The 12961-nt window shown below is 39.5% G+C and overlaps 1 protein-coding gene across 1 annotated transcript in view; it reads left to right on the forward strand.

Annotated features, from left to right (window-relative positions):
- LOC113027985 (protein kinase C-binding protein NELL1) overlaps positions 1 to 12961 on the forward strand; it is a 301737-nt gene that overhangs the window by 98964 nt on the left and 189812 nt on the right. Inside the window, exons 6-7 of the mRNA XM_026177879.2 lie at positions 9084 to 9156; positions 9714 to 9796. Of these exons, the coding sequence (XP_026033664.1) occupies positions 9084 to 9156; positions 9714 to 9796 (156 nt within the window). The remainder of the gene's footprint in view (positions 1 to 9083; positions 9157 to 9713; positions 9797 to 12961) is intronic.

Genomic DNA, 12961 nt, shown 5'->3' on the forward strand with positions numbered 1-12961 from the left:
ATTAGATGAACAATTCAAAACCCTGTTTTCTTTTTTGATTGCATGGAATTGACACATTCAACTCATACTGCTACAACTTTTTTTTTGTTCATGTTGTTCCAAAGAGCTTCTTATGAAGTCAAGAATCCTTAGCTTCCTGTGCTGCTCTCTTTGAACACTTCAGTGTAGCCACAATTTCACGCTTAGAAAACCCCTCTCGACTGATGACTCTTCCCCTGAATTCTTTTGCTATCTTTCCCACTATCACAGTGCTACTTAGTATGCAGCGTTTTAGCTGGAAACTTGAGGTGCAGCCATATTTTTAGCAGATGAACAATAGTTTATGTAGTTTTGTACAAGCCGGGCAGGTCAACGGAAGGCAATTCCTGTGAGGGATCCAGCTCAAAAGTGTCCTTTAGTCTGAGAGAATTAACACGGTCATTGCTGCAAATGCGTTTTGCGGTTTTAAAATAATAAAGAGATGCGTTCTTTATTTTACTGTTATTACTTATAGATGTCCAGCTGTATGATTACTTCCAGGCTTACATAGAAATGTAGGAGAATTTGGATCCTGTCTGTGAGACGCACTTGTATATTTTTCGCTGCCTGCATGCATACAGGTCACATGTTGCTCATAAAGCAACCTCTGAAATCGTAACAATGGTTTGTGTTCCAATTAGCATCCAAGGTCCTGCTAAAGGAGGCGAGTTACCTACTTACATTTAAACATTGTCTACTTCTCCTTTTCTTTTTAATTATTGTTCCTTTGATTGTGTTGTTGGAAAAGAAAATGTGGTTAAATATACCAGTTGTAAGCTGTTGTTTTTTTTATTCCCCAGTCTTTAACCCTTTAAAGCCGGTGGGAGTGGGCACGCTCCGTTTTGCGTAACTATTTTTAAATCCCGGTAGCACTACAACCACGTAAGCTAGCGCAATAATTTTTTTTGCATATGAAACCGGAGTTGTACTTACATCTTATGCCTAGGTCACAGTTTCCTTCCACGTATAGCTTTACAAAAACTGCATAAAAAGCACTTGCAGCAACAAAAAAATAATATTCCAGAAACACGCTTTGCCGATCCGATCAGCTGTTTGTAACACTTCCTACGTCCATCAGCGAGAACCATCACATGTCCGCCATGACCTGGCCGAAACCAGAAGTGGCGTCATTTTGCGGAAACGTAGTTTTTTACCATCAGGGCCTCATGAGCCTATACTGGTTTTTTTAAAAGTTATGTTTGACTTTATGACTTTCTGTGTCGTTTCTGGGATGCTTAGGACTGCTGGAAATAGTTTATTTTGATGCATATGCTGTTATTTTGCAAATTTGCATTATAATATTTATTTTTGTTTTTCCTGCAGTATATAAAAATTGGTGTATTTCAAAAATAAAACTATGAAGACACTCAAAATAAAGATACTGTGGTAGGAAACTATTTTGTGCAACTTTTTTGTATTTACATTTTTGAGGGATAAGCCTCTTAAATTTCTCTAACTAGAAATATATGTTAAAAAAAACAAAAATGATTTTCAATTTTTGTGTAGTTTATTGCACTTTTTTTTGCAATTTATGTAATTACTATGCACTTAATGCAAACATTTTGTTAAAGATTTGGGCTATAATGGTTGTATTGATGTATAGCAACTTGAAATGCTCCCAAAAATGGCACTACAGCATGTAAAAATATAATATAAGCTCTGGCGGACTTGGTTCTATGGTAGGTCTTAAAGGGTTAATATTTATATAACTGTATTTAAAGCACAGGGACACAGCATGCCTCCAACAATACACCATTGGTACCTCTAAGTCATTGGTTTAATCTGTGCACAAAGAGAATGTAGAAAGTTTGAAAATGTGGCATTGTCCAACTTGTTTGCTATTCTCCTCACACACTCCCTATTGCTCCTTCCTTTAACCTGCTAAAGACGAGAGGATAAACTTAGGTCTCCTCATGTCTAAAGCTGAGAAGGGTTTGTTGGGAAAGGGGAGAGGAAAAAAAATAAATAAAGAGGCGAGGTGAAGGGAAGAGAAAAATAGCCAAGAGCTATAGAAGTAACACTGCAGATAGAGATAGGGGGTGAAATAAAGCAGCAGCTGTAATCTATCGCATTCAGTGTGCGGGAATGGGATAATGATAAGATGGGCTAACTAGGCCTTTAAATAAAGCATATTGAGCCCTTGCAGTAGCTTGGGATGCTCTTCATCCTCTCAACACTCCTCCTCCAGGGAACCTCTCCATCTGAGGGAGCAACTGTAATAAATTATCTTTATCTAGAATCCATTGTGCCAAGGATGCTGACTCCTCAGGGACTCCGCAAGCTCGTTTGGAACCGCTGCTTTTGTGAAACGCTCTATGTTTCATGCACTACAGGACAATAATGAATCTAGTATGGACAATGATGGAAAGACTGAATGCATTACATAAGGCAGTGTGAAGTTTCAGGAGTCAACGTCTCCTTTACCTTACCTGCGTCTCACTTTGTCCTCTGTTGCCCGGTTGTTTAAATTACTTTCTTTATCTTTTCTTCACGCACCTCATCTTTTTCAGTGCATCACTCAAACATTACCATTTTATCCTTTGATATGTTCGCTCTCTTCAACCCAGTATCAGTGGTAATACAGTAATAATACAATACAGGCTGGGGTTAATTCAGCCTACTTTATAATGGAAAATGGAAAAGAAACTCTTGGGATGAATGGGAAATTTGCACATTTTGGAATAAATTTGAATTTTTTGAAGAGCTGAACTTTAAAAAATCCTCTATATTTTCCTTGTAGTTGCTCTGCATTCCCTTGTTCATAGTTTAAGAGTAGGGTTTAGGGCTTACAGATTTTTATATCAGTGTATGAATCATTTGTATTTTTTCAATACTAGTTGCTGGACAGATAAATAAGACTCTGCCATTATTCATTTCTAAAGTTTCCTTACCATAAGCGCATAAAATAAATTCTCAACTCTTAAAACACGATTCTATGTGCTTAAATTCAGGTTAACGTCCTTGATATGTCACAGAGTGTGTTTATCAGGAGGGCTCCCATTAGGTTCTAGTGCAAAATAATTTTCCATGCAATTGGACGACTTTTACAGCTAAGTAAACTTTTCAAACATCATTGTTTGAAACTGAAGCTGAAGAAATTGTGTGTGCTCACAGCATAAGAGGTTCATGTGTGTGTATGTGGGTTGTTGGGTTTTTTGCTCAAAAACAGAACAATCCACTGTTTACTTGCCTATGTGTGGCATTACAGCAGGGTGTAATGAGCTGTCTCTCAAGTCTGCATATGGGGGTCAAAGTTTTTACTGTTCCTTTATGCCCTTTTGATAGGTCGATACAAACACAGTTAATAACATTTGATGACCTTCAGACCCCGCTAGAACACGGAAATGTCATGTTGTGCATGATCAAAGGGAGGAAAAAGTACTGCTGAATAAAATCTCTTCCAGGATAATAAACGTCTGTCAGTGCTGCCTGCAGGCAAAGCTTTGGCCAACCTGGCCTTGAGGGCGTCACTGAGTGAAATAAGTATTTGATACTCTATAACCCAGCTAGAATTTTAGCTCCCACAGATTGTTTGACTGACTGATTGTAATCTCAATCAATGACAGTCAATTGCAGATCTGTATCTCAACTCCTATATAAAGCACACATGTCTACAGGATCAATTTCTTCCATTTCCACATCTTCACTACTGTAGGCAAGACCAAAGAGCTATGAAAGGTAGTCAGGGACAAGATTGTAGAGCTACACCAGGCTGGAATGGCTGTAAGACCATCAGCAAGAAGCTTGGGGAGAAAGTGACAGCTGTCAGAGGGATTATCCAGGGATGAAAGAAATGGCCACCGATTGCCCTCAGTTTACAGCTCCATGAAAGATTATGGGACAAAACTATACAGGAGGAGCGTGTTAATGATCTGAAGGCAGTTCGGACCACAGTCCCCAAGAACGCCATGTTTGGAGGAAGATAAATGCTGGGTATTACCCAAAGAACACAAACCACACAGTTAAGCATGGAGGTGGAAATATTGTACTTTGGGGCTGTTTTTCTGCTACAGAATGACTTCTAATTGAGGAGCAAGTGGACAGCGGCCATGTACTGTAAAATCTTTGAAGACAACCTCCTTCCCTCAGCCAGAACACTGAAGATGGGTCATGAATGACATGAATGACAAGCAGCAGCCAGTAAACCTAAAGGATTTAGAGAGTTTCAGTAAAAAGGAGTGGGCCAAAAATCCCTCATAAGATGTGTGCAAACCTCATGACCAACTACAAAAACCATCTTACCGCTGTGCTTGCCAAGAACTAAGTCATATTTTTCTTGCATATAAAATAGTTATTTCACTCAATGACATGCAAATCGGTTCATCACTTTTATGTAATGTGTCTTTTCTGGAGTTTTTGGTTGATATACTGGCTCTTTCTGTTTAAAATAAAACTACTATAAAAATTAGAGACTGTTCATTTCTTTGGAATTGAACAAACTTACAAATTGAGCAGGGGATCAAATAATTATTTTCTCCACTGTAATTTCATAGCAGTAATTGTTGAATAGACACATAGACACAAATACTTCCATACCTGGATGAGCACCACTTTCATCAGCCATATTCATTCCTTTTCCCCATCCTTAGTCAGAACCAAACTTTAAATCAATCCTTCCCTTGAATCCAAATCCCAAAGGCCAACCAAAGCTTAAAGGTGCCCATAGGTTGCATCACTTTGAGGAAAGCCACTGGTTTCTCAGGAATGCAGAAAACTCACGCACACACACACACACACACACACACACACACACACACACACACACACACACACACACACACACACGCACACACACACACACAGACACACACACACACAGTGTCTATGTGTGCCATCTTTAATTATTTGGGCATGCTGATCGAGCCATATACTTCTAGAAACTGGCCTTTTTTGTTTGTGCATGTTTTTAGTACATTTGTACATTTGAAATTATTTGCAAAAGCATTTAAGTTACAGGCACAGAACGAGTATGAGCTTGACCTGGGGACTCCCTGCCTTGGTTTAACAGTATTTTAGAGGACAGTTTTATACCCAAATTGAGAAATTACCCCTTTTTTAATTCAATGGACCAAATATAATTGAACAGGTGATACTTTAGAAAAATTACCAAACTTAACTGTAGTTTTTAATTGCTTTCTCTCTATAGTGAAGCACACTGACTTCAATGCGGCTGAACTGACAGTTTTCAGCTTTATTCGAAAGATGTTAATATTCACATCAGATGAACAGCGTAGGAACTCTAGTCTGTACTCAGGGCCAGACTGAAATACTAATTAAGTCCTACAGTCTGGAATCAGCTCAGGCCAGTCTTCACACATTTAAAGCAGGTCACAGGCTGAAAAAATTTTCGAGAGAGTATTTTCTTTTCTATTTTCTGTTTATTAAAATCTTTTATTCTCAATGTTACATTGTATCAAAGAAAACTCCACTGCAAATATCTATATCTCAGTGGTATCGTCTTGTTCATTAACATTGTTGATGCGATTTTGACAATGTTTTCAAGCTGAAAGCACACAGTCTGATGTGCACTCGTCTTTACCTCAGTTTTGAATCGAAATATTAATAGCGTTTGTCCTGATAAATCATGAAGGTAATTTAGTCCTAACAAACTGTTAACTCAGCCATTTAGTGAAGTGGAAAAAATTACCATCAGTGTTTAATTACTGTAGCTCTTTTCAATATGTCTGCATTTGTAATCAGTGACCAGCAGGCCATTCAGAAGCCTAGGGCATCCCAGCTGACACTGGGTAAAAGTCCATCAAGGGCTGAGACACAAACACTCATGCGCTCACTTGCGTGAATCAGGTTGCAGTCATTAGTTATTGCTAGCACGCCTGCAAACACGGGGAATTATGCCCGGACAAGAGGTCAACCGCTGTACCGCTAAGTCGCCCCTCTTATTCATTTCAAATCCAATGTGCATAGATAAAAAACAGAGAAAGGTGTCACTGTCCTATACTGTATGCAGCTTAAAATACAGCTGTGTGATGCTCTCATACTGCAAGACTGAGAGTGTGGTTCACAGACACAAAGTTTGACAGTGCAACATATGTACTGTATACGTGTATGTTTTAGAGAGAGAGGGGAGTTTTTATGACCTCTGTTCAAATTGCTCACTGATCACTGACAGTGATGTGCGGTCAGAGCTGCTGTATTACACCACTGGGACAGGCATCTGTGATCTACACCTTCATTTCCATTCGATGTGACACTGACAATCTTTTCTTCACCATCCACTGCCCACACCGCCCGTATGTGTGAGAGAAAGTGTGTGTGTGTGTGTACGCACGTGTGTGTATCCTCAGTCTGTGCTGCAATCCTGTTTGCCTAGAGGCTCCCTCTCTCTTTCTGTGAAATAAAGGCAGGTGTTGCTTGCATCACAAGGCCAGACCAAATGCACTGTAAATAGATTTGACACACACAAATAGCAGAGAGGACGATGCAGATTGTGCTTGCGGTATAGAATTCTAATGTTCTTCCAGCATGTGTTATCAGGCACCGCTTCGAAGGAATGGAGAGAGTATATTACCCCCTGTGGTGCGTGTATGTGTGGGCAAACCTGCGTGTCACTAGTTCGGTTTTCCATTAGAGATGGTGCCTTTTTTCCAAGATTGTTCCTTGTGGTCATCATGAAGCCTCTATTTACCAGTCGTCCACCTCTAGAGATAGCCTGTCATTCAGAGTGATTGACAGCCAGTCTTTTAAAAGAGAGAACTTTCAGTCATAAGCCATATACTACTGCCTGTGTGTGGCTTTTACTCTAGTTCAGTTAAAACTGATGCTGTAAGTAAAGTACAAGAGTTAGTTTTTAAACAGCTGCGCTTGTGAATTCTGACCATTTCTGAAATAGTAGACACTGGTTCTTCAGCAGTCAGTTCCAAACTTCTTTTTAAATTGCTGTCTGTAGTTGAATGCTGATTCTACATAGTTTCTAACATTGCACTTTCAAACAAGAAAGCTCTCTGTCCTCTTTGATTCAGGTGTGGAATGAATCTATTGTTTCCAAGTGGAGACTTGGAAACAATAGAATGAGAATACAGACCCTTTTGTTATTAGTAAGCAGATATCTTTCCTTTCCTATAAAGTAGAAATTCTTCCTTGGTATTCTAAAGAGCTTGGAAAGAAAAGCATCTGGACTTCTCTAGGTTTCTTGAAGATGTTTCACCTCTCATCTGAGAAGCTTCTTCAGTTCTAAGAGCAATTGGTGGAGAGTCCCAGATTTTAAGCCCTGTGGGAGTGTCCCCAAGAGGGTCATGGACCCCCTATTGATCCTATTGAGCCTAATCACACGAGCAAAGGTGTGAAAATGGGTGTAGGTCACAATCAGCCAAGGTTTCAGGTGAACCATTGTGAAACCTAGGCTACGTCCACACTAGCCCGGATAGATTTGAAAACGGCGTTTTCGTCTGAAAACGCTCCGCATCCACACTAGCATTTTCAGTCTTTTTCACAGAGTTGTGCGCCCACAAAACAGCCAAAAACACTCACGTTCCAGTTCTGCACATGTGCAAAAGCGAGTGAGACTTAAGAATTTGAAGAAAAGCTATCTGGAGCATGTACAAACAGATATTAATCTTTTTTAGGGCTGTCAAAAGTGAGAGCAATCAAAACAACTTCTGTATAATGCCCTCCGCTATCTTTGTTTAATTGGTCACATGACTGCATCACATGCGTCATCGTTTTAGAAAGTCTGCGTTTTCGAGTGACCACACTGCTATGGGACAGCTCCGTTTTGAAATGTATGGGTGTGTGAGAGCGTTTTCAAAACGCTGCTTTTTTCCTCAGGGAAAACGCAGTCTCATTGTGGACGTAGCCCTAGTTCAACATTTATTAGACTCTGAGTCACAATATTGGTGAATCTGTAAAGAGTATTTGTGAGTTTGCAGCAGATCATTTCTCAGGTATAGTCTCACTTTTCAAAATTATATTAAACAATCTTGTGAAAAAGTCCATCGCCCTTTTCCTAGACATCTTCATCCTGATCATAGTCCTCATGTCCTGATTACTGATCCTTCATCAGGTCCTCAAAGTAGTCCTTCCATCTTCTCAGCACACTCTCTTCACTTATTAACACATCATCTCTTCATCTCTGTCCTTAATCACCTTAATCTGGTGCATATCCTTTCCAGCTCAATTTCTCTGCCTAGCCAACTGATGTTCATGAGCCGCATGTGTGAGCTTTGAGTGAAAAGTCTAAATAACTGACAGTTTTAAATGGATTTATTTTATTTATTGACCAAATTTACTTTTTTTTCTTTTTGTTTGTTTTTAGTAGTAATTGACGATAGTGAATATCAAACATGTATCTGCTAAACAGCAGTACTTTTTTTCTTTGTGAGCACATTAATGTGCTCAAATGGGATCCATTATGGTCTTCCTCATTTTCTATCGCACATGTGTCATCATAATGGTGAATGATGTCTGAAATGAAGAAGTCAGTGTATGAGCAAGCTATCTAGGAGTCAGAAGCTGAAGCGTTTTACTGCTTTAGGTGCTCTGTTTCAGACCATTTTTTCAACTCTTGGGTCTGTATGGTGTCAGTAGTGTCCTTATATGGTCGTCTCAGGCACGCCGCTCTAGCCATGAGCAAAGAAGCCACACCCACCTGCTGTTTAAATCTCCTGTACCGGGATTTGCCAAAGGCTGTGTTTAAACTGTTGTAAATAACTTGTTGGCCTGTAATCTGTGAAACATATGTCAAACCCATCTCCCTTGAATGATGAAAAGTCATTCTAAGCCACAATCAACATTCCTGTCACAAGGGTAGAATGACTCTGTTTACCAATATTTCACATAAAAAAACACACAGAAACATTAATTTTGACACAACACTGGCAGCTAAGCAGAAGATAGCTGGGAGGGGAAGAGGGCTATAGGGGCATGTTTCATACAGTGACGGGGTTTGCATTAAGGCCCACTGATAATTAGAGTTTATTTCTAAGTCTAAATCGTGAAAGCTACACTAGTCAAGCCCAAGAGTGTGATTGTGGAGATAGAAATGAATATGTCTTTATTTATATTGTCTCCTTTTCTCTTTTCACTTCACCCTCCCTCTCTGTTGCCAGGGCATTATTCAGGATGTGAAGCTGATTTTTGCTCCCAACGGCTACATCACACAGTGTCCAAACCTTAACCGTAGTAAGTACCGTGATTAAATTCATGCATAGTATTGAGTATTAACAACATGATAGAAAAAAAAACTTTAGTTTTATTAGTGTGTGCTATTGTCAGCTGGTGGTCACCTCTATGGAAAGCTTTGAAAGGCTCTGTCTCCTCGGGTAAAACCTCTCTCCATTTTTGTCTCCTTCCTCTGCTCTGGCAACGTGGCTTTATTGTGCTGTATATCAGATTCAGTGCAGCCTCTCTCTTTGGCTCCTCCATCTGTTTACTGTCAAAAAACAGATTAAGATACAGGGCCACCGCTGCACTACTGTCTCTGTCACTTGATCAATAAGGCAATCACACCTGGGTGCTTTATTGCTGATACTAACAACAGGCTCAATCCTAAGACAAAGAGTCTACAGCTATGTAAAGCTTCCCTTTTGTTTACTGTTGGGTGAGCTGTGGCCAAATAAATGTAGTCATTCTAATGACTTCTGTCTTCTCCTCTGTTAATCTCCTATTTAAATGCTTTCCTGTTGCTTTTCTTTTCTTTGTCTCTTCTTTGTTTTGGTGCTTGCTGTTCATCCCTTGAGCCTGTCCCACCTGCAGTGATTTTCTGAGCCTGGTGCAAGGCATCATGGACCTTCAGGAACTACTGGCTAAGATGACCTTGAAGGTACGAGCAAAGAATAACCTCCCACGCAGAAAACTGCTATAACTGAGTCACAAGAGAATTAGAACCCTAGGAGAATGTACAGTATGGTGTACCACCACAGTAAAGGGAGGTTTTTCAGATAAAAGAAACAGCCAATTTGCAAAATGCTGGCAACCATGTCTTAAAGGCTTAAATAAGGTACCAACTAATAGCTTTTTCAAGTTGCAATCTGACATGTAAATAAAAAATAAATGAAAATGAATAAATAACTTCCTTCTTCAGTGCAGCTGGAGAAATCCAGCCCCTTTGATTTTGTTGCCGCTTCCACTGAAGCACATTGTTCTGTCTCTTCTGAAGTCAGCGTCTCGTTTTTGTTTAATTTCAACAACACGGTGCCCAGTAAAGAATAAGTTATTGTTAGGGAAAAAAAAAAGAAACCATAATCTGTCTTTAGAAAATATGATTATTCTGCCTCTTATTATTGTGAGCATGAATCAAAGTAGTTTTTAAAAAGAAAAATACAAAAGATAATAACGTGCACGGGAAGGGAAACAGAAAACAGACAGTTACTTTGTCCCAAATGGTCGTTCTGTTTTTACAGTTTTCACTTTGAATACAATTACTCCACAACAATAGAAATAAATGTGAATGCACCCACTTTGTTAAAGCTCCTTGGTCATGCAAATTACTTGTTTATAGAGTAAAAACGTTGATGGTAAACCTCATAGGGACAAAGTTAATCCCACTTATCAAATGTTCAGCGTCTAAACAAAATTTAGATTTGGTCAAAAAAATGACAGTGAAGTGTCTATAAAATGTGCACCTTTAAAAGAGAAGCCAGCAAAGTCATCAAATACCTAACCCAGATCTTTCTTGTTAACGGGCGATCGTGGCTCAAGAGTTGGGAGTTCGCCTTGTAATCGGAAGGTTGCCGGTTCGAGCCCCGGCTTGGACAGTCTCGGTCGTTGTGTCCTTGGGCAAGACACTTCACCCGTTGCCTACTGGTGGTGGTCAGAGGGCCCGGTGGCGCCAGTGTCCGGCAGCCTCGCCTCTGTCAGTGCGCCCCAGGGTGGCTGTGGCTACAATGTAGCTTGCCATCACCAGTGTGTGAATGTGTGTGTGAATGGGTGGATGACTGGATATGTAAAGCGCTTTGGGGTCCTTAGGGACTAGTAAAGCGCTATATAAATACAGACCATTTACCATTTATGCTTAGCACCACATGACCATGCCACCAAGTTTATGAATACAATATCTTGAGAACAAGGTGCTGTAGGATTTACAAACTGATGCCATTAGTGCATCTCCTAAAATCTCTGACATGTTCAAATGTTGGTCACGTTTTTTGAAAATCTTATGAACACGATAAATCGAGAAAGATGTCACCTAGGATTTTCAAATTTATACCATACGAGTTTCAGTCTCAAAATCATCAGAGGTCAACTTTTCTGAAAATCACCTAGTATTATCAAATAATACCACAGGTGAATCTGCTTGGAGGCTGAGGGCAGCAGCACTGGCAGTGTTTTTTGACCAGTAGCAATCATTGGAAGCTATGAGATTATGATTTTGATAATGATCTTTATTTATTGCTTTCCAATGTACTGTTCTTTCTCTTGGTGTTTTACACCCTGGACAAAGGCCTCACACTATGCCACACCTTTACTGTTTTCAGTAGTAGCTAACTGTTTAAGCAGTATAAAGGTTTTCTATTAGGTTTGATATTAGGTTTTTCACACACATAACGGACATGCGAACCAGGGTTCATAAAGGTGTCATGAAATGATGACTGCACTGGTACAATCAGAGGTTACCAGGCAGCATGCATTCAAGCTTAGAGCCAAATTATTATTATTATTAACCTTTATTTAACCAGGAAAAGTCCCATTGAGATTTAAAAACCTCTTTTTCAAGGGAGTCCTGGCCAAGAGGCGACAACATGTTGAAATTACAAAGTTAAATTACAAAGCATGACCCATTTCTAAGACTGAACATCTGCATAAATGAATGCGTATGAACGTGTGCTTGTGTGTGCGTGCGCACTGCATGAGTGCGTGCGCACTGCATGAGTGAGTGATATAAGGTGAGAGTGGATGAAACAAAGACATCTTGGTGGGTGGTTGAGCTGTAGAGTCATTTTCGGCGTAAATAAGGATGAGATGAAGAACATTACCCCACCGGTACCTCCTACTTCACATGAGTGCAGCCTAACCTATTGCCACGTGACCTCACTGCACGTACAAGCCGCAGCAGGGAGAATGCAGTCATCTCCACGGCTAAATGGCTGTCTGCCTCTGTGATGTGGAAAATAGAGGAATTCAGCATGAGGTGAATAATTGCTTGGTCCTGAGCGTGTGACGTGGAGTGTCAAGGTGGGGTGAGATGACAACGCATTTGCATGCATTACACCTGAGATGGAGCCCGAGGATGTCTTTGTGCCAAAAAGTATACTAGACAAAGCTCAGGACCTTTGTTTCATGATACCACAGCATGCAGTATCAGTATTGATCCAGTTTTGTTTCCCCATATTTAAAATTTTGATTCGCTCCAGTTACTAAAAAGGAAGAAAAAAAACATGATGTTTACTCGGATACATCCAAACTAACGTTTGGTATTCACCCATGTATGTCATTTCAGTTCTTGAAGTCAGCAGATATTAGACGTCTCTGAATTTTGGGTTGAGTTTTCAAAGATATTTCTTATTTTGTGGAGCAGCATATATATGTTCTTTATTTTATTTATCATAAAGCATCATGAATGAACCATTCAAGCTAAGATAAATATTCCCTTTAAAACATTTGCTCACATAGAAATAGTGAAAAGTTGACTGCTTGAAGTTGCTTGGGCATTACCGCAGGGCCAGCTTCAAAGCTTCACAGAGGCAAAAACCAAATGATGATAATAATATTAATAGGTAACATTTTATAATATGGGCCGTGACTAAGGGAGCAATTGCCCTGTAATTAAAATAAATTTAAGTACATTTTTATTGAAATTACAATGTAGTTATACTTTCATAATACAAATCTATTTGAATATGTTTATTTATATATCTACAAATACTTAAAGGTAAGCATACTAGAATAAGGAGTATTGAGTCAGGTTTTTACTGAAATAATTATACTGTAAGTAAACTGACGTATATGTAAGTAATTTTACATAGTGCATAAGTAAATTTAAGTATTG

The sequence above is a fragment of the Astatotilapia calliptera genome, chromosome 1 (assembly GCF_964374335.1).
Source record: "Astatotilapia calliptera chromosome 1, fAstCal68.1, whole genome shotgun sequence".
Lineage (NCBI taxonomy): Eukaryota > Metazoa > Chordata > Actinopteri > Cichliformes > Cichlidae > Astatotilapia > Astatotilapia calliptera.